The following is a 23,657-nucleotide window of genomic DNA, read 5'->3' as shown; positions in this document are numbered from 1 at the left end:
GATCTGGAACTTTTACCGTTAGTGCTCATGCGAAACCCATTCTGAAGCCTCCTAGGTATTTACCTGCTAGAAGAATGCAGGACTTGCTTATTTGCTCTGGTAAGAGCAGTATCCTTATTATTCCAGGCAGGTCATTTTATTTGGAGTCCCAGAGTGTGTTAGGCAGCTTTCAAAATTACTATAGAAGAAATGTCTTTCTACCATAAGTGTGGTTTCTAAATTAATCGCAGTCCAATCTAAGTAAAAATAGTGAACTGGAGAGAACAGATATGAGGTAAGGGATTTACAGTTTGTTTCTTTTTTTTTCTTTTTTCTTTTTTTTTTTTTCTCTTTGACCAACTGCTTTGGTTGCAGTTGATATGACTGAAGCTGTTCATTGTTCTCTTGTGTACTTTAATTGTTGTCTATGCATTCATAGATCTCAGTTGCCTTTTGTCTTGTTCTTGGAGGGAAATTGCTATCCCTGCCCCCTTCGTGGTGGTGAGGCTACACCTGGGTTGCAGTACCAGCCTCAGCTTCTCTTCACCCTTTTGACCTCAAGAGGAATATGGAAAAATTGGCAGGACCTGTGGGAGCTGCCATGATGACCAAGGACCTGGAATACATCAGTCTTGTGGGAGGAATTGAGCTTGCTGAGATTGGGAAGGGGAGGCGGTGGGGAGCAGCCTACGACTTTCCGATGGAGAAGTGTAAGGATGGCAGAGTCCCATCTTTCTCAGTAGTAGCAGACAACACTAGAAGGTGAAAAAGCAAGAGTATATGTCATATAGGTGATACTGGCCACAGTTTGCAGTCTGGCAGGCGCATTCTCCATTTGCAGAATGGATTTTGAGAGTTCTGAGTTTAATCAGTTAATGTTTGCACAATGTTTTGAATTTATAAAATGCTATCTAAATATGAAATGTAACTGTGTTATTGGATAACACTTTCTGAAAGTGCTCAAATGGCTTAAGATATGAAGGCCTGGGGAACATTAATATGTGTAAGTGCCTGGACTCCCATTTTCACRATCAAACCAAGAGACCAAGTAGTTCTTTCTTTGCCTGTGTATTGGGCTCTCCTAAAAAGCTGGAGAGCTAGAGTCTAAAGAGGAAGGTGCGTGCACAGCTGCTCTCCCCTTTCCATGCAGGCAGATACCCTGGGGCTAGGAATGCATGTGRCTCTGCTGGGTGCACTTGCTCTGCAGCGTGGTGGTAGATAACATGTTGCGTTTATTTCTCTGTTCTTGTGAAGACCTGTTGTCAGAAACCCCTGGTTATGATCTAATCATTGTTTCCAATTCCCTTGAATACRCTGAGGTAAATCAGTTATTTAATGAGGAAATTACTCTGTGCCTTGCATAGTTGAAGCATAGAAGTTGTGGACCCAGTAAAGAAAAAAGGAATGGAGCTTAGATGGAAGCTGTAAAGAAGCCTGTTTATCTTGTGAAGGAGATTAATGTTTTGTTTTTAAATAAGCTATTCCTTGTTAACAAAGCTGATGATCCTATCTATTATGATACACACAAACYGGGAAGATGTCTGAGAATTTCTTGTGGGTTTGGGAAAGTTTGCTTATTTTGAGAAGTATATTTGGGTTGTAGTTTATCTAAAAAGAGTTTATGAAATTCAGGTTTATGAAATTCTCTAAGATATGGGTGTGTTCATGAATTATCCAATTTCATTGACTCACAGGCAGCTTTTGGCTGTGCTTGTCCATGGCTAGAGAAGCTCTGAATGATTAATAGCTGTGAGGGCTCCCTCTGTGTGAAAGCTGTGTGGTCCCCTTCATTGGCTGGTCCTTAGCTTGAGGGTGTGAGYGAAGCTTACTTTCCTCCCCAGCATACACGTTAAGTGAGGAAAGGAAAAGCAGCAGTAAGTACAGTTTCCTAAGTGGGGATGAGATGTATAGGCCCCCAAAGCCTCTGCCAGCTTCTTTCTCATTGCATCTCTGCACCAATACCATAGGAAAGCTTAGAAAATATAAGGAACCCCTGGAGCTAAATACATAATGCTTGTTCCTTGTTTGGTGTTGGCTGTGTGGTGGTGCACGGTCAGTGATTGTAATACCTATTCTATTCCAGATACTTGTGCATCATAATATTGTCAGACTTCTTAATTTTTAAGCTTTTAGACTCCTGAGTGTAATTAAATAAGCACTCTGGAGAGCAACATGGTAACTAGAGGTAAAGCATTAGGCTTTCTTTCTTGCCTTCCTCTTAACACTGTGAAGTACTGGAAACCCATTCTGTCTTTCTCTATTGACAGAACCAGATTGTTCATGGCTTTCTCTTTAGGCCTTTGTTTCTTGCACATCATGATGGGAAATTCTCCAATTGTCTAGTTTCAAAATGGTATCTCAAAAGTAACTTGCTGTTTGCCTTTGTCAGCATCAAAAGAGAAGATGCATATTGGTTAATCAGCTGTGCAAGGCTGAATTATTTAAACACTCTTTTGTCATTTTCTAGGAAAGATTTTAATTTCAGCATTGAATTTTAAGTTTTTAATTAACTAGCTCTTTTTTTTTTCAGTTGACTGCTTTTCAGCTGGGAGCAAACACTCCCTAAGTCATTTAGGAACTGGGCTGTAGCAGTATCTGGCTCTAGCTGCCATTACTGAAGGTACAACCTGGAGCTTTAAATTTTCTTGTTCTTCTTTCCTTTTTTCTGCTGTAACTGACTGGACTGCTTTGGAAGAAAAATGTCTTTACTGTTGTATGTCTGAAGTATGTAGTGTGATGTGATTCAGCTTTCCATATGGGATGGGGGGAAGGAGGTTCATGGTTATTGCAATAAGAACTGATAAATAGCACCTATATGTTTTGCTTCTAGCCTAAGAGCATCCCTTTGAACTTCAGCTCTCACCCTAGCTGGAGTTCTAGGGAAGTAAACAGGAGGCTTAGAGATGGGCTGGGTGAAACTTACTGTTCTGAAACTGCCCCCTGTGTATGTAAGCGTTCTGAGTGACTTTGAGAGACTAGGTAGATTAATACAGATATTTTCTGGGGCTGGAGTATGAGGAAAGGGAGATGATGTTTCCAAACTTCATATAGTGCTGAATCAGTTCTCAGTGATCATAGTAAATACTGGTTGTTTAAGGGACATGAATTTACATGAGTGAACACTTTGAATTTAAGATAAATCATATTGGGCAAATTAAATGTGCCCCATGCCTCACTGAAGACAGACTTTGACTTTATTTCGCTTTGGTTAATTCTTCAGCCTTCTTCCTACCCCCTCTGGCTTTTTTATATTTGGGAAATTAAAAATGCCTGAATAGGTAATCTTGAAGACTCACAGGTCTCTGCTGTGCTGCCTGTTTTGGCCACAGGCTTGTCTGCAATTGTTTAATCTCTCTGCCTTAACTTGCCCATTTGTGAAATGTATTACACTCCCACAGGAGTTTTTGTGAATTCATTAGTATTTCTGAATTGCTCTTGCTTCATCTCGAGAAGCAGGCTTACATACCTGCTAAACATTAGGAGTGCAATCCTGCTTGTATTTAAGTTAATGGGAAGAACTGTGATTGACTTCACACAAGGTAATATGTTACCCAATTACCATAATTAGATTAAGAATTATTCAGCTCCGAATTTCATAATTCATAGGCTGTTACTTCATGAATTTTTGGTCAGATGTAAGCGAAACAAGTTTCAAGTCTTCTGTGCTTATGCAGATGCATTGCACTTAGCACTGGAGACTATTCATGTTCTAAGCATTCAAGAGGTTTTGGGGGCTTTTTGAGGTAACTAAAAAATTCTTTGTAAATAAACATAGCAAAAGTTTGCCATTGCCTTTTGTTCAGTGCTGTCACTCAGGCACTAAGTACTCAGCTCTTCTGTGGCTTTTACCAGCTACTGAGCTCYTGCTGGGAGAGGTCTGTGTGCTTAGTTAACTTGGAAGTTGAGCGTAAAATGAAGCAGCCAAAGCTGTTCTCTGGAATATTTTGTGATACCAATAGAAATGTCTTCTCCAGTCAGCAACACCAAAGACCAGAGAACTTGTGTGTGGCTTTTTTTCCTTTTTTTTTTTTTCCTCCTCTCTATGCAGTCCCTAACGGACATAGACTGTTAATAGTTTTTACAGCTCTAATTTGATCTGGTGGAGTATAGAACTTGTATCTGAAAGGTAATAAAATCCTTTTAGTAGAAAGGTGGAGTTTATGTTCAGAATAACAATCCATCAGTTTTGCAAAGGGTTGTTAAATTGTTGCTTTATGTCTGTGATCAGATTAAATCAGCCTGGCTTTGTTCTGAGCCCTATTTTTTTCTAGACAATAAGCTAAACCAACGAAACTTTGGTCTTTGATGAGAGAAAAATCTGCCTAAATTGACATGGGATGCTTTAATTTTTCATCAAGTTTCTGTGTGTGTTATTGGCTTGGGTTTATTGTTATATATTGTTAAATATGTTAAATATGTCATGATATTTCTTCATGAATTCTAAGGCATGTTGCTTCTGTAACTGATTCTCAAGTCCCTTTGCCTTGTTGGATGTCAGTTCTTTATGCTCCTGTTTGAATGCGTGATTTCTGATGCACAAGAACATCTAATCTTGAAAATCTCAGGTAAAAGTTGAGAAGCTGACTCCATCACTATGTCCTGGAAGAGCAGACTGGAATTTCTTGCAGCAGTGGTAGCATGGAGAACCTTCCCTTCATTGTAACTTTTCAACTTGCTGTGTTTTTGGGATGCAACCATCTTTGCTATATGGCTGTCTCAGGTCATAGGATGCAATTAGATCAACCTTCCTTTTCTGTGATACGATGTTAAAATGCCATGTGTGACTTCTTTTCTTTTTTTTTTATGGAGGATATATTTGTCTTACAATACTATAACATGCTTACAACATGCTTAATTGCATGTTAACTGCAATAATTTATTGTCCTTAAGCTTAAATATCTTTTCATATGTGTTTGAAGTGACAGCAAGTTATAAGAGATGTTAACAGAACACGTGAGCACAAAGCATTGTGCTACTTAGGTATTAAAAGAAGTAGGGAAAAATATGTTTAGGAGCTGAGTAAACTGGCAGGTTTCTCACACAGCTTGTGTTGAAGAGGAATAGAAAAAACGAAGTATTTGCAGTTTATATCAGCTGTCTCTGGAACAACACAGAGCAGTGTCAGCTACTAGGGTTCCTGTCATACAGTGCAAATGGAGATGCATTTGGTGCAAAAGCTTGATGCTGTTTGCACTGCCACCTCATGGTTCTGCATGATGGTGATGAATGAGCTCGTGAACCAGAAAGTGCTGAGTACCTGGATCTGGGACAGTACAGCCAGTTACAGTTTAATTATTTTAACTGTACCTTTTTAATGCCATGACTACACTGTGCAGCTAGAGTCAATTCAGAATCTGTAACACAAAGCTCCTGAAATGTCTTATTGATGAATATCTTTGTGAAGAGTGAATAGACCCTTGAGAGTCCTGTTCTGTTTTCGTGATTATCTATGCTATGCCATACTGGTAAATATTGTTCCCTTCTCTCTATTCATGATGTTCAATTAGAAACAAATGTAGATGGAAAAGAAGTTGTTCTGGTATTTTGAATTTAACCACTTCTTTCTTTGAGTGGTGGAATACAATACTGGCTGCATGCCTCATGAAAGAGCGTCCCACCTCAGATTATATTTCTTGGTATCTAGATCCCAGCAGAAGCTTGTTTGAAACCACAGTGTTTTTTTCTAGATGCTCACTCAGTGAGATCCCAAGAGCCTTATCAGAGCAAGGAGTACTACTAGTCAGAGAAGGTAGGTGCAAGGAAATCACTCCTAGGATCTTATAAACTTGAGGGTCTGTGTGGCAGTCTTGGAGACAGCTTGCCACACAGGTTCTCTTCCTCAGGAGAGAAATTCAGCATTCATAAACTAGTGAAAATCTAGCTTCTAATTTTGCCCCAAATTAAAAAACAGTCTTGCACCTCTCACCATGACTGAGGATTCATATGTCACTGTGCTCCTTTGCTCTTTAAGAAGCACTCTACGATCTGATCGTAGGAGCGTTCGTGTATTGATCCTGTGCCAGTCTGTCATGTGAACTCATGGCAGGAAGTGACTAAAAGATCCTTCCTCTGAGGGAAAGGAAGAATATAAGGATCAGTGTTGAAAGGTAAAATTTGTCATTTCAGACACCTTAGCTATTTCTTTGTGGGGTTGAAGCTGTTGATTTCAGTAGCATAAGTCCCATCAACTTTAATGAAATTGACTTTGATCYGTCAGCAGTTTGTCTGTATGCATGCAGCCATACAGGTGTGTAGCTAGTTTATGGACAGTTAGGCTGTGTGTGCTCTAGTGGTGGTACATTCATGAAGTTGTCTGAATTGGTATTTTGAGTCTGCCTATGTAGAAGAGGGTAGGTGTATGCACACTATCGGCTTTAGGTCTGGYCACTGGTATGCTCCATAACGAGCACGTGCTCTGTGAGCAGGAGTCTTCAAATGCTGCGATTCAACAGAGCCTGTGCATTTTCTATAGAATTTCACAGCAAGTTTCTTTCAAGTTTGGAAAAAAAAAATCCAGTAGCAGCCAAATACATTTCTGATGGTTCTTTCCCTTAGCATTTATGAACTGGACTAATACTAAGTGCAAAGAGAGAACACCACAGCCTACAGTGATATTACGGTTGAGATGGCTAGACTTTTTTAAAAAAGCAAGAATTAAGTTATGTTTGTTCTTAGCACCACTTTAGAGCAGTGTAGTGTGTAGGTATTCCTCTTGACATCCTGTGAGCGTATAGCAGTGTAGCTTTCACCACGGTGAAGTTTCATTCCTTCAAGTAAGTTATTTAGTAGATAGAGCTAGCCACGTGATGAGTAATAAGCTACATGAGGGCATGCCCTTTAATATAAGTAGTAGCCAAAATGCAGGAGAACAGTGACTGAACAGATTTGCTGTCACAGTCAGTCATGTTTGCTACTAAACACCACTGATGTTCCAAATCTGACCTTGTGTCAGCATGAGTGCTTGAACACTCTCTTTATTCAGACCCACTGCAAGAAGGACAAGAGCTTTCTTTGTTATTTTTAACATCTTTCTTCCTCTTGTAAGGCAGTAAGATGAGCAAATGGCTCTTGCACCTGCCAAGTTAGCATCAGCAATTACTGCAGTGCTTAGTGTCTTTCTGCCACCAGCAGAAATCTCTTTGTTCTTTTTAATGTCACAGATTTCAGTGTTCTTATGGGGATGGTACAATTAAAGCTACAAGATTTAGTGGTCTAATTCCCTTTTGTTTGCAACAGAAGGCAGAGACAGGGAAGTATGATACATGACTGATTTTTTTTGTTTGTTTTTATTTTACTGACCAACAAAAATACTGTGCATGTGCAATGAAGCTGTTTGTTTAAACTCATCAAATGATTCTTTTAGTAACTAGATTTTTTTTCTTTCCACTAGATATTTCTTTCCACTTAAAAGCCCTGAATCCAAACCTGCTGAGTTTGTGTTGATTACAAGATAAATGCTTTCTAGTTGAGATGTCATCAACCTGCTGCCGATGTCAAGAAACTGCTTTTGACAACTATATCAAAAATGCTTCTTAGGATAAATATGTATATGGGAGGGAAAGCTGATGGTTGACAAGAATCTCGGTTTCACTTTTAGATTATTACATCATGTTACCAGAGATAAATTGCCAAGTCAGACTTACGCAAAGCAGGCTTCTTGTGAGCATGAGTACAATTTCTAGATTGACATTTGACAGTGGAAAGTCCAAAGCTGAGTTTGTTGCACGCAATTCAGTGGAAAAAAAAAAAAAAAGAAAAATCCCAAAAGGACTGTTCACCTAGTGCATTTGAGGATGATATTAACTACTCCATGGACTAGCTCAAAATGGCTAGTTTTTATTTAATGGTCCGCAGTTGAGAGACATCAAGGTGAAGGTGAGCAGGTTCCAATCATTGCTTCCTGGGATTAGACTTTCTGAATTTTTAGGAGACTCTTGGGTTACATATGCTCAACCATTTTGAAAATCATTCCTCTTAAGTCTCAGTTGAGATATTTGCAAGAACAAGTTTTCTCTCCTGTTAGAATTCTTGTATGCTTAAACAGAGGGTTAGACTTTAGCCACTTTGGGMCATAACTTCCTCCACTATGAACTATTTATCAGATCTGGATGTACTAAGTATTAATGGACAAGCTTTACTGATGAATAGTCCAGAAAATGAAACCTCATTGTCTTGTTATCTGGCATTTGTGCAAGAATCTGTGGAATATCACAAGTTATCTTGATTCAAGCGTTATTCCCTTTCATTTGCCTAACTGCACACCTTAGTGTGCTTGCTCTGTGAGGAATCTGATAAATTGGTCAACTGCCAAAAGAGAGTAATATCACTTACCTGTAATGAGCTACCGCACGCTGCAAATACATTACTTCTGTCCCACTAGAGAACCTCAGACTCTATTGGAGTAGAATTTGGCCAAATGATTCAATGGACTGGATAATAATCAAATGTTTAATATGAATTAGCTGCATAGGAAATTAGCACATTAGAATGAATCACTGAAGATTGAAAAACGATGCCAGACTTTCAACCTGACTCTAAGGGCTTAAAAAAAACGCGCTCTCCTATTTATAGGAGAACAAAACTAGTGTTACTGAATGTGTTCTTTATTTGGGTGAAAAAAAATGATCAGCTGTAAAGTACAAAAAATATATCTGAGCTGGCCAATCTGGATCCCATTGAACCAAGACAATAAATGTTTGACTGTAGACCTGATAAGTTGCAGTAATGGAGATGGAGTGCAGGAAGTAATAGGTACATAAAAACAAAAATCCAAATCGGCCTGATCTTGACCTTTGGAAGCGTTGCTTSGTTGGTTTTTATTGTTGTTGGTGTTGTCTAGGATTTTTCTGTTCTAGTGGTATTTATGGCTTTGACTTGGCACTTTTTCTTTTGGGAAGTAAATCATTCATCCAAAGGTGAGCTGAAGTGCTGCTTGCCCAGGAAAATCTTCCGAGTATTAATGGGCAGTGGGCAAACTTTTCATACTCAGTGGCAGAGATAATCTTAGGCTTCCTAGGAAGTAAAGTAAGGCATTGAGCACTGAGTGTACTGTGGCATAAAAATTACAGGTTTTCATCTGCGCTCTGTTTGTTTGGGGTGTTTTCTTGCTTTTTAAAAACCTCTCCTCTTGTCTCTCCTTAGGTTTGTTCCTGTTCCTCAATGCATCAGATGGCCGAAGTCCAGTCATCCTGAGTCCTTGGCTGAGAAGCAGCAGTGACCAATGCACGGTTCAAGTGGCTGTTTATAAGTATTTCCAGCAAAATGGAGAATATATTGCTCAAGTCTTTCCCATTGATGAAAGCACCAGTGAAATCCTGTCGATGCCAAGTCCAGAGAAACATGGGTAAGCCTGTTCCCTTTTCCCTTCCTCAGTTGACTCATAGCTTGTTCTGTCATTCTGAGAACAAAAGCAGTTTTGTAGTAATATGGCCCCATCTACATGCTTGCCACCTCTTGTGGAGTYGGACATTGCACTGAGTAGATGTTGGTCTTGCACAAATTTAAGTTACTTTAGAAGCTGGAGGCTGCCACTTTTTAATCATACCAAAGCATAAGCAGACTATTGGATCGACTTGTTATGAGACATCAGCTTTGTTCCCAGTGTTTGCAAGYTCAGACCCAGTGTCTATTTAAAGATTTTTTTTTTTTTTTGTCTCATCCTCTCTACCTGCTTTCTTTTCCCTTGCTTCTTCATCCAAGTATACTGTTGGATTTAAATAGCTACTGCGTCTTCAGCAGTTTCATATCTCTGTGTGAATTTTAAGTTTTCTTTCGAGTTCTGTGGTTTTTTTTAAATAGCCTCTCTGGTCAGGAAAGCAGTTCAGAGCTGCTGCCTGAATGAAGAAAGCTTTTGATCTTTCAGGGGTGCAACTGTTTAAAATGCTTTATCATCTTTGTGCAGTTAACCTTRATTGTTGATGTCTTAATTTATCAGGCTTCCTGCACATTCCTTTAGATTTTGCTTAATAACAAAACAGCAGGAGCAATAGCTGAACAAACATAGCATATGTTTTAAATGCTTTGATAGCAGAATAATTTAGAAGGGAATTTGAATATATGGAATTTGAATATAGAAGGAAATATTTGAATATATTATACATTTGAATATAATATATTATTAATAAATTTAATAAATATTATTAATAAATGTATATTTGAATATATTTGACTATATAGTGCTATATATAATATATGCATTCCCGTGTATATTATATATTATATATAATATATATACATACATCCTTTATATATTAAATATATATAAAAAATACTACATATGATACTATGATTTTTTAAAATTTATTTTAACCTCTGTGCCATGGAATTTGTATTAATAAGCATTAATTTTTTAACCAAGCATCTCAGATGATCTTTGTTTTGATGTGATAGATTAGAGAGCAAGTCTAATCCTCCTGGCTTATACTTGTAACAGGTTGTGGTGATTATCTGATTACTGCCTACAGCAGATTCTGTATTTTTCCAGTGGCAAAAGAGGAATGTGCAGTAAAAAAAACTGACAGGAGATAACCTGTCTCATAGAAACAGTTTGAATAGTTGTAATTCTCATATAGCACATGGCCTATAAAAGTAAGGAGGAGGCCTGTGCCGGGATCTAGATCATACTTAGTTCCAGCAATATCATCCAAATTGTAAATTACTGTTGATGTCTGGGGAGAGGTAATTAGGGGAGCTGCAGCAGCTGCTTCTTCCTTAGGTCTTTGGAAATGCAGTATTCTGTCACAGCTATAAACATGCTTTGTACAAAAGGCTTCCTGCGCTGGCAGTGCCACTGCTGTTTGGCATTGGCAGGGAATAGTCCTGTGAGTAAAGTGCTTTGCTGGGCTGTCTGGAACAGCTCCCGCCTGCCTCTGTGGGCAGGCAGAGCTTGCCACTCAAACAGGCAGGTGCCAAATATAAGGCACTTTGAAGAGAAGGCAAATATCACTTTTAGCTATGGTGACAAATGCACCCTTGTGCATGGTAGATATATCAGAGGCAATTTGGACCGCTCAGCTGTGCGTTGCAGATGGCAGCAAAGAGGACCTATGCCATTAAGGAAGGTGGGTTGGTTATCCCATACATACARGATGATAGCTTGGTCAGCAACAGTGTATTTGTGGCATGCAGGTTAGTATATGCGTGCTCTGCCTTTCTCTGGCTGTGTGCATCTGTCAGCTCCTTGGGTTGCGTGCTGTAACTTTGCAGTACAAGCAAAGGGTCTGTTTAGTTTTCCTCTCTGCACTTGGTCTCACTACTGTGAGTGGCAGGAGGTTTTCCCAGAACTCAGCTGGGTGGGAAGTGCTGCTGCACCCAGGCTTTGTCCGCYTACCACCTAACGGTCACGGAATGGCTGTCAAAGAGCTGCCCTCCTGGGCACCCATAGATGGCAGGTGGCACTTAAGTATTGTTGGTACCTGACCTTAATTCCAGAGTTTGAGCATTTTCAGTGATAATATTCAACTATCCTCCCTGATAACAAAACATGCAAATCAGGCTTCTTTAAAAATATGCTTTAAATAGAAATCAAGTGTAGCTGAAGAAAAGCCAAACATAATTAGATTCTTAAATCAACTCTAGCAGTCTTATAACAGATGTCTGTTTTGTTTAGTGTTTTAGGTTGTCTTGGAAATTGCAAAGAAATCTGTTGTTTTGTAATGATCTTTTTAACCATGTTACAATCAAATGATTTCTAATTTTTAATGGATTTTTACTTGTATGAGAAAGAAATAGATTTCCTTTGTAATGAGACTGCGCTAGACATGCAAACRCTTTGAAGTGTTATAGGTGATGCTTCTTTGATTCAATGCACTTTATATGTTTTCTTGCAAATGCGTTTTGAAGCATGTGGAGTTCCCAGAGACTTTTATAGATATCAGTCCATGCGTTAGTTCAGCTCATGACAGGAAAAGCGTGTTTTATTGACATAAATACATTTTGAGGTGGGCTAAGCAATGAATTAATTCCAGGACCAGTTTTTCTTATATTTCAAACTGTGCACAGTATGAGTATTTTTTTAAACTTATCTTCTAACCTCATAGACTGAAATACATATATTAATATGTTACAAAGTCTTTGCAGTTCATGTATGTTTACAAGAGGAAAACAAAATAGGTGCAATCAGGTGTTACTATTTCATTTGGAGTTAAATCAACTGAGCAAAGATTTTGGTTGGCATGTGGAGATGATTTTTAAGTAAAATATATACTAAGCTGTCAAACTTTATTAAGGTGATGTAGATACCATACCAYTTGGTAGTTATTTGCTACCAGGGTTCAACCTTGAAATTCTTGTATGCAAAACATGATTTTTAATAGATATGCAACATGMATAAAGACTCTGTGTAAGGCAGAGTAATGCGTTGTTCTGTTTGCTGCAGTGGTTTCAGTCTGTCTAGAAAAAAGCACAATCTGCAGACTAGAGTTGTAATAATTCCATAATGAGACTTCGTTCTAACAAAAATGGATATATAGGAATTACTGATTGTTATATTTGCTGGATTTACTTGACACATTTCACTGCAGCTGATTTATGACTTCATAGGAAGAAAACTAGATAGTTTAAGATGCGTGCATAGCAGTAGGACAGGGCTGATGGAGCAGACACTGGAAAGTGTCAGTCAAAAATAACTGTGAATGGTTCAGCACTAATGGAGCACCCCAGGCTGGCAAAGGGATTCCCTTTGTGTGTTGTACAAAACATTGCCAAACACATTGATAATGACGATAACTTTTCTGCATGATCATTTGTAAAAATCCATACAATTTAAAGGAGACTTAGGCTCCTGAAAAAATAAAAAAAAAAAAAAAAAAAAAAAGGCGGGGGGGAAGATGCTATTTTGTAAACCAGCTTACAGGTTTTGGGATACCTTTTTTGGCTTTCATACATATAGCACCTTTGCTTATATAAAGCACATTGTGGTGCTTTATACAGTTCTTTTTTCATTGTGATTTAGACTGTACTTTATTTTGATGGGAGGTGATCTCTTTCTACACATGCTTGTAACAGTTGCAGGGAAAGGGAGGCTGAGGCAGTGRAAATTACATTGGCATCATCTGTTATGTAACCACACAGTTAAGTGATAAGATCCATGCGTAGAACTGTCAGTACTAACATAGAGGTCTTTGACTTMAGCAGAGCTGCATAAGCCACATCAAATGTTTTTGCTAGAATACAAGACTCTTGAGCTGTAGAACCTCTAGGCTAGTCTAGAGCCTTAACCAAACCTGAAGCTTCTCTGAGACTTTTATGTAAATATGTGAAGAAAAAGATATCTCTTAAATCTGAAATTGGAATATATATGAGCAAGAAAACTACAGAATACTGCATCTCAGTATAGCCACTACTTTAGCATGTACATGCTTATTTCTGCACCAAGTATGTTTGACAGAAAAACAGCACTGATTCTTGAAGGTTACTACAAATCATGATAGGCTGTTCCCTTTATGGAACTCAAGATGGATTGCGTTGATAGACGTCAAGAAAAATAAATGAAGGATGTGCTATCAGCTATCACATTTGACCTTGAGCCTGAAGGTGTAGTAAGGTTGGGTTTTTTGTTCCTCCTCTTTTTTTCTTCCCCCTCCGATAGCTTCACTACTCTGCCTCCTAGATCCACTGACTTAATAGAAGAGATTTACTTTCTTGGAACCTTTTAACCCCAAAAGCATATGCTTTATAGGTAATGCTTCCCCACACAATCTCTCACACACAGTTGAAACCATTTCACTAAGTTCTGTAGGAACATAAAAGCATAGTATTTTACAGGTTTTTGTACTAAARCATAGCATAAGAAGCAGAAAGACCAGAGTGTTTGTATTTGGGATCCTAACAGGTACTTAAGTAATTTCAGGCATCGAAGTACGTCTCAAAGTTTACAACATGTTTTTCTCTGGGAAAATTCTGGCGTTTAAATCATTCTGTCTAAATATATTTGAGAAATTCAGATAAACTAGAGAGTAATACGGCTTTATGGATTCATTAGAAAATACTTTCTCTATCCTAGGCGGCCAGGTACCAATAATCCTTGCTTAAGAAGGGGACATTCAATTGTTGTGGACAGAAGATTGGCACTTCTGTAGTTTTCCCTTTCCTATTAACCAACTATTTCTTTTGACTCCCTCTCTTCACAAAAGGTATCATCCTTTGTATCTTAGAAGAATGAAAGCTTTCCAAGCAGATAATCATGTTTGGAAACAAATTTTTATCCCTTAATAACTTAAGGGATAAAAATGGAAATAAACTTATTTACAAACTTCAGCTCTAAAAACTGAGGAAATCTTGAACTTTTTTTATGACATTGAGGAAKTCATTGCTTGTTTGTTTTGTAACTGAGTTTTAGGTCAATGTCCTTCAGAACGTGTGAGGTGAAATACAGACTTTGAGAGCTATGTATCATCATGAATTCGATCTACAAAAGTTTACAGATGTAAAAGGATTATTTTCACTTCCTGCTTGATCACTAGGTTATGTGGATTAAGTTGTTATTTGAGCATTGGAGGCAGATCTTTAAATCTGGGATGTACTGGTACATTTTGATTTAAAACTTCCTGGCACTTTTGATGCTACAAAAGTGCTGTATTGAGAGACTGAGATGAACTAGGATCCTTTTTGTAGATTCTGATTTGGTTTGGAGTGTGCTTTATTTTTGCATGTAGCCTAAAGTACAAAAGCAGTTGCTGCAGAAGGATTTGCTATACTGAAGTGTAGCAGTTTGTTTCCTCTTAGGGAGTTTGCTGCATGAGAGCAAACTATTTATGACAAAGAATAATGCACTAGTTTTACCATTCACTCCTGTGGTATATCAGGTAGCAAAGCAGTCATGCTGAGTCACCTGCCAAGCAAAGCAGGTTTAATAATGAATAATTGCGTGGGGTTTGTTTGTTTTTATTTTAAGCATTTGATATATAGTTTCAGTCAAAATGATCAAAAGTCARTTGGGGGCAATGTGGTGTCAGAGCAAAAATGTACTTTTTTGTCATCTAGGAGATGTTATTAGGCAGTTAACAGGCTGCTTTTTATTGATGATTGCGAGATTCAAAATATAAACAGGAGGATCAAGGATGTGGAACATGTTTCCAGTTGCAGTTTCCTATTTTTATAGCAATTTTAAAGTAAAAATAAAAACAGCGAATGAAGCAAATTTCTGCCCAGCACATCAAAATTGAGCTTACTGCTGGAGTTCATCAATTAATGCAAAGAGAATGGAAGAGTAGGAAAAAAAAATAACAATTTTTTTTTGTTAGGATAACAATTCAGATTCAACATACCTTGTGGAGCAAACCTAGGGGCTGTCTTTAACATACTGCTGGACAGCGTTGCAGAGGAGCGTTAAGGTGGTGAGCTTGATGTCCAGCATGCCTGGCACAAGAAGGCCTTGTGGCTTCCCAAATAATTCCAGCATGTGTTGGTCACTCTCTTGGGCTCAGGGAACCACTTCTCAGCTTGTGATCCCACGGAGGTGGTGGTTATGCTAGTCCAAAGTATTTCCCTCCCCTCCTTAGTCACTGAATGTGTTTCTCATGTTTTATAGATCTTCTCTTTTTCTCTCTAAGGCTTTGATTTTAAAATGTCATCTAGAGCTGATTTTACAGCCCCATATTGCTACTAGCCTGTGYTGCACTTCATATCTTTGTATGTGAGCAAAGTTCTTAAAGCAAAACCAACGTCCCGCCCCCCATAACTACACATGAGCATCCTCTTCGCCCTCGCCTCCACGTGTACGCTCGCTCACTCTATTTACTTGTCTTTTCTTTTTGTCCACAGCGTTATATAGAATTGCAAGCAGTCTCTTTAGGATCTGCTGCTRTATACCTTCCAAATATATAACTTCTTTCTGCATCCCCTGCTTGGTTTTCAAATTAAGAACCATTCGTCTGTGTACTGTGCAGTGCCTGCTGCTGCTRCCCCACCTGGGACTGCAGGCTTATCTGAGGCTTATCAGGCTTGACTGTGGGACTCTCCCTGCTAAGGAACTCTTCCTTATCCAAGGCAAATCTACTCTACTGCTGCAAACATACATTTGTTAGAAAGAGTAAAAGTATACAATTTGTATACTTCTCTAAAAGCTCTCCTCTCAAATTTGGAGAGAAAGAATCAATTGCTGCCTACTTTGCATGATGTAAAACTAATGTCCTTGACCTGTCCAGCCACTAGGAGTACTAGTGCGGTGTTWGTACCCCTGTGGGTTCTGTATTTTGAGGCAGGTTCTCAAATTGCAGAGTGAGCTGTCTGTGTTCAGGATATCAAATATTGCAAGAGTGTCCTGCTGAAGATATTACCTGATCCATCTAGATCTACAGTCCATCTGAATACTGTCCTAATTTGGATGGAGATAATTTTCTCAAATCCAGCAACTGTTTTTAGCGTCCCTGCTCCCTTCCTTTCCAAATACTTGGCTTTGCAGAGGCAGTAACGCTCTGGCCAGCCTCGATCACTAGCAAGCTGTGATGATTGCAATAGGATCTTGTTTGGGAGGTTACGGTTATTGAGAGGCTCTTTTCTTGGAYGTCTGCAGATAAGGTCTGACACAAGGTGGATTTTTGGTTTGTTTGTGTGTGCATCTGGTGGTGGKTGGTTTGTTTACTCCGGTAGCTTGGCCTCTCTTTTCATTCCTTCAGGCAATTTCTGCAGGTCAAGGCTGGGGCACCTGGCTGGACTGCCTGAGGGGAATTGGCACTGCTCCTGCTAGTTCTTTTGCAGATGGGAGCTTTTGATTGCTGCTATGAAGGGAGCTGCATTTGACAGTGCCTAGTAAAACATACTCTTTCAGACAGTGAGAGATACCATCAACTTAAGTGTTTATTAGCAGTTGGACCATCGTCAATTTTTAAACATTTTTCTCAGGAACATCTTGCTTTCCATTTTCTTTCATTATGTATTTTTGCTTCTTTTTGCCTTTTTTTTTATTATTGCAGGATTTTACTGACTTCCTAGAAATTTGAAACAAGGCAGAGCAATACTGGCTTGCACAACACAATTATTGTTCCACTCTTCAGCTGCTTTAGCCCATCTCGCTTGTTCCCAGGGGCAGCTTTCTGCCCTAGGCTACTTGCTCTATCTCAGCATATTCTTCCCATCTGGTATAAACTTCTAAGCTTTCTTCCTAACCAGCCTTCACTTTCCACAGTCCATCTCCTCAGCAGGTCTCTCTCTCTCCTTTTCTTCTTGCTTCCTGTTGCTTGCTCCTGCCAAACTTGCCTTGGGCTCAGTTTTTTTCTGTGTGCCCTGATCTGGGAGTGCAAGCTGCTGGCCAGGGTCAGTGCTGATCAGCCTCTCCTGGAGAGTTAGAGTTGCCACTTCTGTCTGAAAATCTCCACTGAGATTGTACAAACCGTAGCCCYTTAGAGGCTTGCAGGCTGGCAGTACATAGGTGAATTTTCATCGAAAGAATCACACAAATGAAGCAAGTGATGCTATAGTCCTGCAACGGCAGCATTTGAGTGATCTCAAAGACTCTTGAAACCCCTTAGGCACTGCTGGAGTAGGTGGTGTGACACAGCTGGACGCAGGGAAACACTGGAGAGATGTTTGAGTAGGTTGTTAGTGAGACTAGTATTCAGGAGCAGGATGGCTGACTGGGGCTGTCTTTATGGGATTGTTGCTATGAGAAGAGTGTACGTTTTAATGGAGAGGCATGATATTGAGGTCTGGATTTTCAGACAGTAATTAATTTCAGATTAATTCAGATATTTTAATGTGTATTCTTTTCACCTCAGATGAGTGGCCTGAGCCACTGTTTAGGGAGCAGACATTTGTCTTCCAAAACCAGTGTGCAGACAAAATCTAGATTCTGTATCTGTTGAAATACAGAAAAGCTCAGAGGGACAGAAAAAAAATTGAGATTATTCCTAGAGAAGGAAAGCCCAAACTCTTCTTCAGCTCCTGAATCCTTTATCTTATCACAAACACTGCATGGCAGTTAAGACCACAGTGTACCAAGCACAGTACTTTTTCCATGCCATCATCTTGATACCTGCTACAGCTTTACCTGTTAATTCTCCCAGTTCCTATGGCATTTATTTCTGAAACGAATTGTGAATCCTTTTCAAAATAATCACCACCTAACCCCAATTTCGTGTGCCTTTGATGTCTGTTTTTAATTGTTTTAAAGTATAAAGCTCAATGAGCAATTTAAATTATAAAATCTAGAATTTTTAGTTGAATTATCTGCCTTTGCAGTCAACTTGAGTATTTTTTTTATTGTTTTGTTTTAAAGATTGTAAATGTCTTGTTAGTTTATAGGCTGCAGACTTAACTGCACTTGGTAGACTACAGTTTAGCTCCATAGATATCATGTTGCCTAAATCCAGAGGAAGATGTTGCAAGTCAGTAAAAGAAGCTCTTTTCTTTTGGAGTTGCACCTTTCATTAGGAACCAAACTGTGTTTTGAAAAGGTGGAAATTGCTCACGTATAATGGAATTTTGTGTAGGCAAGTGGCAAACAAATAATGAATGTTGGGTGCAATTGAAACACCAGAAGTAATTTAGGAGAAACACACTATTTCTTTTATCCAGAAATTGCATTTTCCATGAAATCAGAATTTTCCTGGGGAGAAGTTCAGTTCTGGTGAAGTGTCTTCCTTAGAGAAGAAATAGATGGAAATACCGTTGCCTTGGACCCAAGGCATCTCTTTAGCTACCTGTTCAGCATTACAGCAACTGCTTTCCCTCTGTGATGGGAAAGCATGTCTCCTCTGGCCGAGCTGCGGCATGCTGCAGAACTTGCAYGGGCTGAGGAGCCTCATGATGAGAGCTGAAGAGAGAACTCATTATGTGAGAAATAACAGTGCCACCGTTATTGAGTTATTGGGCTGTACAGCATCCTAAGCGAATGAGATTTAATGTCAAACTGACTCTGAGAGAAATATTACAGGTCAGCTCAATAAAGCAGTAAAACATGCTGATAAGTGAATATGAGCATTCTGCTTTTAAAACGTTGGGAAATAACATCCGTATCATTATGGAAATTTTTATGGATGTTTCATATGATAAGAACTCTTTGTTGGAAGTTTTTCCAGTGGTTTTTGGATAAAGGACATTTGAGGCATCATTGTGCCTCTGCAGTGGAAATTCTGATTTGTTTTTATTCATTAAAGTAATTATTTCGGTTGAAGATTGGATGAAACTTTGGGATTTGTCACTATCTTTACTGGCCCAAGAATTGTATTGGCATCTTTAATGCTCATAACTAAAAGCATCTCCTTTTCTCAAAAAGAAACAAGATGTTAATGGCTGAGTCTAAATGTGTGGTTTTAAAATCCTGCAGTGTCAGTGTGCAGTGATTGATGCTGCAATTTTCTCTGTTATTAAGACTGATTAATTCCAGCACATTTTCTTAGCTTCTAGCATCTTTTAAGGTCTTGTGATAAGACTTAGGAGAAGGCTCCTATCACATATAATCAGCCCCTTCCACATATATTTGAAAATAGTTTGCATGCGATGATAGAATATGTYGGTATATTTCAAACATAGTCTTTAAGTAGCTGACTGACTGCTAAATAGTTAAGTAGTCTTCTGACTGATGCTACTTTGCAAATTACTTGAGTTTTTTTGGACTTCCTGGAGCATAGTAGCAAAGCTAAGGTGTCCTGTGTTTTCTTGGAGTTAGAGGACAGTTTGTGGGGAAAAAACACTTGTGGATCTGAAGGACAAAGTCATTTGTTGAGTCAAGCAGAAGTTGTCTAGCAGGCCCAGTGGATTTCAAGTCTTTCAAACTTCTTGCWTTGTGTGGTGTTGTTTTCTAGGACTGACATAAATGATTTTTCACAGTATTGACCTTGTTTTGATGAATTCTGGTTGTAGGGTTCTGTAATAATTTGTATCATGATTGCACTTAGTTTGTATCCACTGACTGATAATTCAGTTTTACAAACAATGTTCATTTTAATGTAACTGTTCAGTACTGGCACAGGGAACCCTGGTAATAACTTCTGCAGGTTAATATTCGTTTTGTTTCCTTGGCTTGGTTTGTTTTTGTTTGTTTTCCCAATGTTTAGATGTAAAATGGATTTTGATACCTTTTTGACACTCATACTCTTTCARATATTCTATTAGACATTTTTGAAAATTTGTGAAGTCCACAGACTTGGACCCTTTTAACAGTCTTTGAATATAACACTACCCATTTTGAGCACAGTAGTTCTTCAGAGTTGAAGAGCCACAGGTTGTCTCTGTACTAAAAATGGCAGTAGGTAGATATTTTTGGTATGTGTTTGATTTGAAAGCCTTGTGTTCCTGAAAACAGGAGACCTCAAACAGGATAAGACTTTGACTCTTTGTTTTTCTCTGTATGTGACAGTCCTGACTGTCTTCCTGTGTGTTTCCTTCTCACATGTGTATTATATAGTATGCAGGGTCTGGCTTTTTCTTGTCTCCTTTCCCAAGAAAATCCTTTCCATAATGCCACTGTAAAACAATTTTTAATGGTGTAGAAGAAGGATAAGCTCAATATGTTTTCAGCCACAGAAGAAGGAGGATTTGGGAGGGAGTATTTCTCAATTTCATTAATCAAAATGARAATGAGAAATGGAAAAAGCTTCCTAGTCATTTATTATTTACTCCAAAGTAAATCTATCAAAATATTAGTGCACTGGTGATAATAAATAATAAATTTGTTAAAAAAAGGAGGGGGAGAAGATAGGAAAAAAGGCCTGTCATGAGCCTGTCATACTCAGTAGTAGAGTACGTGGGAGACCAAAGATATATATGCTATGGCATTTCTGTAATGAAAACTTGAGTAATAAATGTATTTTCTACTATACTCTGGAAGAGCAACTCCCGGAGGAAACATATTAACAGTATTTCACATTAAAAAATATTATTGCGTATCCAGCTATTGTTTCACATGAGAATTGTATGTATTACAGAGGGGGAAAAAGAGGCAGCTAATATTTTTTCTGTAAGCATGATTAAGACTTTACGTATCTAGCTATACCAGTTCTTGATCTATAAATTTACGTTCATACTTGTGTAGAATGATGAGTCTTTCCCCAGATATTTGGATACCTGTAATTCAGCTTACATTAACATTGGCTGAATATGTAGAACTCTTCACTTTCACTGAGGCATGCCAGAGTCTGAAAATAAGACTCACTGGATATATCTAGTTGGGATGGTCTCCCATGTAGAACAAATTTACACCTCTGTTATCGTAGAATTTGGACATTAATAAAGGATAGTATTGCTGTTTCAAGTTGTACTTTTTTCCTGGTGGCTAATAGAATTCTGAATGTATTAATTGCTTTCCAAATATATTACKCTTGTGTGTCTTGTTTCATCTGTACCAAGAAGTGTGTATTGGGGGAAAGTTGATTATTTTTGTTTAGATGTAGTTAATTTTATGACCTTACACAGAACATGTCAATTCTGGTCCCAGTGGTTTGGGAGAAAGTTTAAATATCACAGAGGATTTTCATATTACTATGTTGATAGCAGACAGATAATTCTGTCTTGTTGCAATGTTGATTTTCTCCTTACCCTTCTACGCTCCTTCACAGAGGAAGAAGTGTCCTTTCGTTCTCTTGACCCAGTTTCCCACACCTTTGGTGGGAGCGCTGGGCATGCTGGTACTCCCTTCCATTTCTGCTCCCCAGAAGCAGCCTTCAGCTCTCCTGAGCTGTGTCCAGTGGGCTCTGACCTCAGACCTGACATCCATTTCCCGATTAGCAGAGGGCCACTGAATGAAGTTATTGCACTTTTGAATTTGATTTTATGTGAAAGTGAGACAAGAAATTATTTTCTCAGTGTTTGTTTCTGGCTGTATAAATTGAAAAGTCTTAGAGCAACTCGTGAATATTCCAGAAGTGGCATGTCCTCTGAAATGCCTTGTTCTTGGGYTATCCCAATGTGATGCCTGCCTGGAGCAGTAACTCTGTGTAGGGGGAACTGGATACTATCTCCAATTGCTCTGTGGTCATGTTAAGAAAGAAGGAAAGAAGGAATCTTAAGATGGTTAAATTTGCCCAGCTCAGACACTTGCAAGCTATCAGACTGGCCTAAGACTAGATAGGGCCAAATTGACTTATTTTGACAGCTAAATCACGCTGAACTTACTGAAAAAAAGACATAGACTTGCATTAGTGGAGCTCAAGATATGAAGTTAGCATTTGTTGAGTATTCCGGTTAAAATTCCTGCTGTCTGCTAAGAGCCCAGCATGCTGCTCTGCTTTCCTGTGCTGGGGACTACCAGAACGGGATACTGAGCCCTGGTCAGGATTGCTCTGGGGGATGCTTCCAAGCAGCCTTGTGTTGAGCCTGCCTCTATAGCTGCTGTGCTGCCTGCCTGCTCTGTGCCTTACTGTAATTCATCAGGGCATTAGGATGTCTAATCCACATCAGCTACACCATTCATTCATATTTACATTAAACTTATATTAACAGTGCCATTAACATCTCAGCGGCAGGACAGCCTAGCTTTATTAGTGTATTGTTAAAGCACTTCTCATTGAAAGAACATTCTGTTGCTAGCCATAAACAGTTCTAGCAAGCCATCAAAATGCTCTCTAATTAACTGAAAGTTGTTGATTTTTTTTTTTTTTCCTTTTTTGTCTACTGAGAAGGCAAGCCACAGTAGTATCTTTCTCTTCACGGTTTCCTGTCATAAGATCTGGGCCACTTAGTTTCTGCAGATGCAAGTAAATTATCCAGATGGGACTTGCAAAAGTTCTGTGGGAGCAGGATTGCTACTTTTTAACAGTAACTCAAATATTACTTTGCTATTGAAGTTACCCACTCAAAGTACGTTAGCATTTTACTGAAGATGGACGTTGACCAAACTAATTTTTTGATTTTAGAAGTAACCTGAGTAGAGAAACTGTGATACAAGTACAGAATTTTGCATAGATGTTTATCAGTGTCTAGCTAGCCAGAAATGAAATGCTTGAACTCCCCAGTAAAGGTTTTGTCATTGCTTGAATTTCCTTCAAAATTTGTAATACTATTTTTTTTGCCGTTATTTATTATTCATTCCAGAACATATGAAAATTAAAGTATACTTTTAATGAATACTTTGCACTTCCATATGTGCTTATGATAACATTTGCAGGAGGCACACATGGAACAGATGCAGTCTGAGTCAAAGCAAACTGGTTTTAAAAGAGCAAGTAGCTGCTGAAAATGTGCTTATGTTTATCATCTATGGAAGAAAAACTGTCAAGTGTTGCTGTAGAAATATGTGTATAAAATATGTAAGGGGGTTGGTGACTGGGAAAAATATTACAAAGTGTACATAAAACCAGTGAAGAGGAAGGAGTATAAGGCTCTGGGGAGGAGACAAAAAAAAGTATTTTCTGAAGTTTGTCTCTGAGAGGAAAGCACCAAATCTTTTCAAAGCCTAGTTTAAGAAAACTTGTTTATGAATCTGTCCTTAGAGTTTAGTAATGTTTGTACAGGGAATTTTGCATCTTTTTGACTTGATGTGTATCTCGAGTGGCAGATGAAGGGGTTTTTTTGGGGGGGGGGGGGGGGGGCGCAAAATGTCCTGTTCCCTTATCCTCCTTCTCTATAAAGAAGTTATACTAATATATGACAGTGTTTAGCCATATGTAATTTAATGCTTTGCACTTCAGTAGTACCTGTCAGGTAAAAATTTGTAGGACTTTGTCAAATGTTAAGGCTCTTTAYGGCTTTTTGTCCATCTTAAAGATAACTTACTGGAAGACCAACAATGTTAATGGATTATT

At 38.6% G+C, this 23,657-nt stretch overlaps 1 protein-coding gene across 1 annotated transcript in view; it reads left to right on the top strand.

Annotated features, from left to right (window-relative positions):
• Nucleotides 1-23,657, top strand: part of ALK (ALK receptor tyrosine kinase) — a 201,341-nt gene that overhangs the window by 47,596 nt on the left and 130,088 nt on the right. The window contains exon 3 of the mRNA XM_026048109.1: nt 9,121-9,322. Coding sequence (XP_025903894.1) covers nt 9,121-9,322 — 202 coding nt within the window. The remainder of the gene's footprint in view (nt 1-9,120; nt 9,323-23,657) is intronic.

This window comes from Nothoprocta perdicaria, unplaced genomic scaffold (assembly GCF_003342845.1).
Source record: "Nothoprocta perdicaria isolate Ctin4 unplaced genomic scaffold, notPer1 scaffold_51, whole genome shotgun sequence".
Classification (NCBI taxonomy): Eukaryota; Metazoa; Chordata; class Aves; order Tinamiformes; family Tinamidae; genus Nothoprocta; species Nothoprocta perdicaria.
The sequence above is the reverse complement of the archived record's forward strand: the minus strand, read 5'-3'. Positions and strand labels throughout refer to the sequence as shown.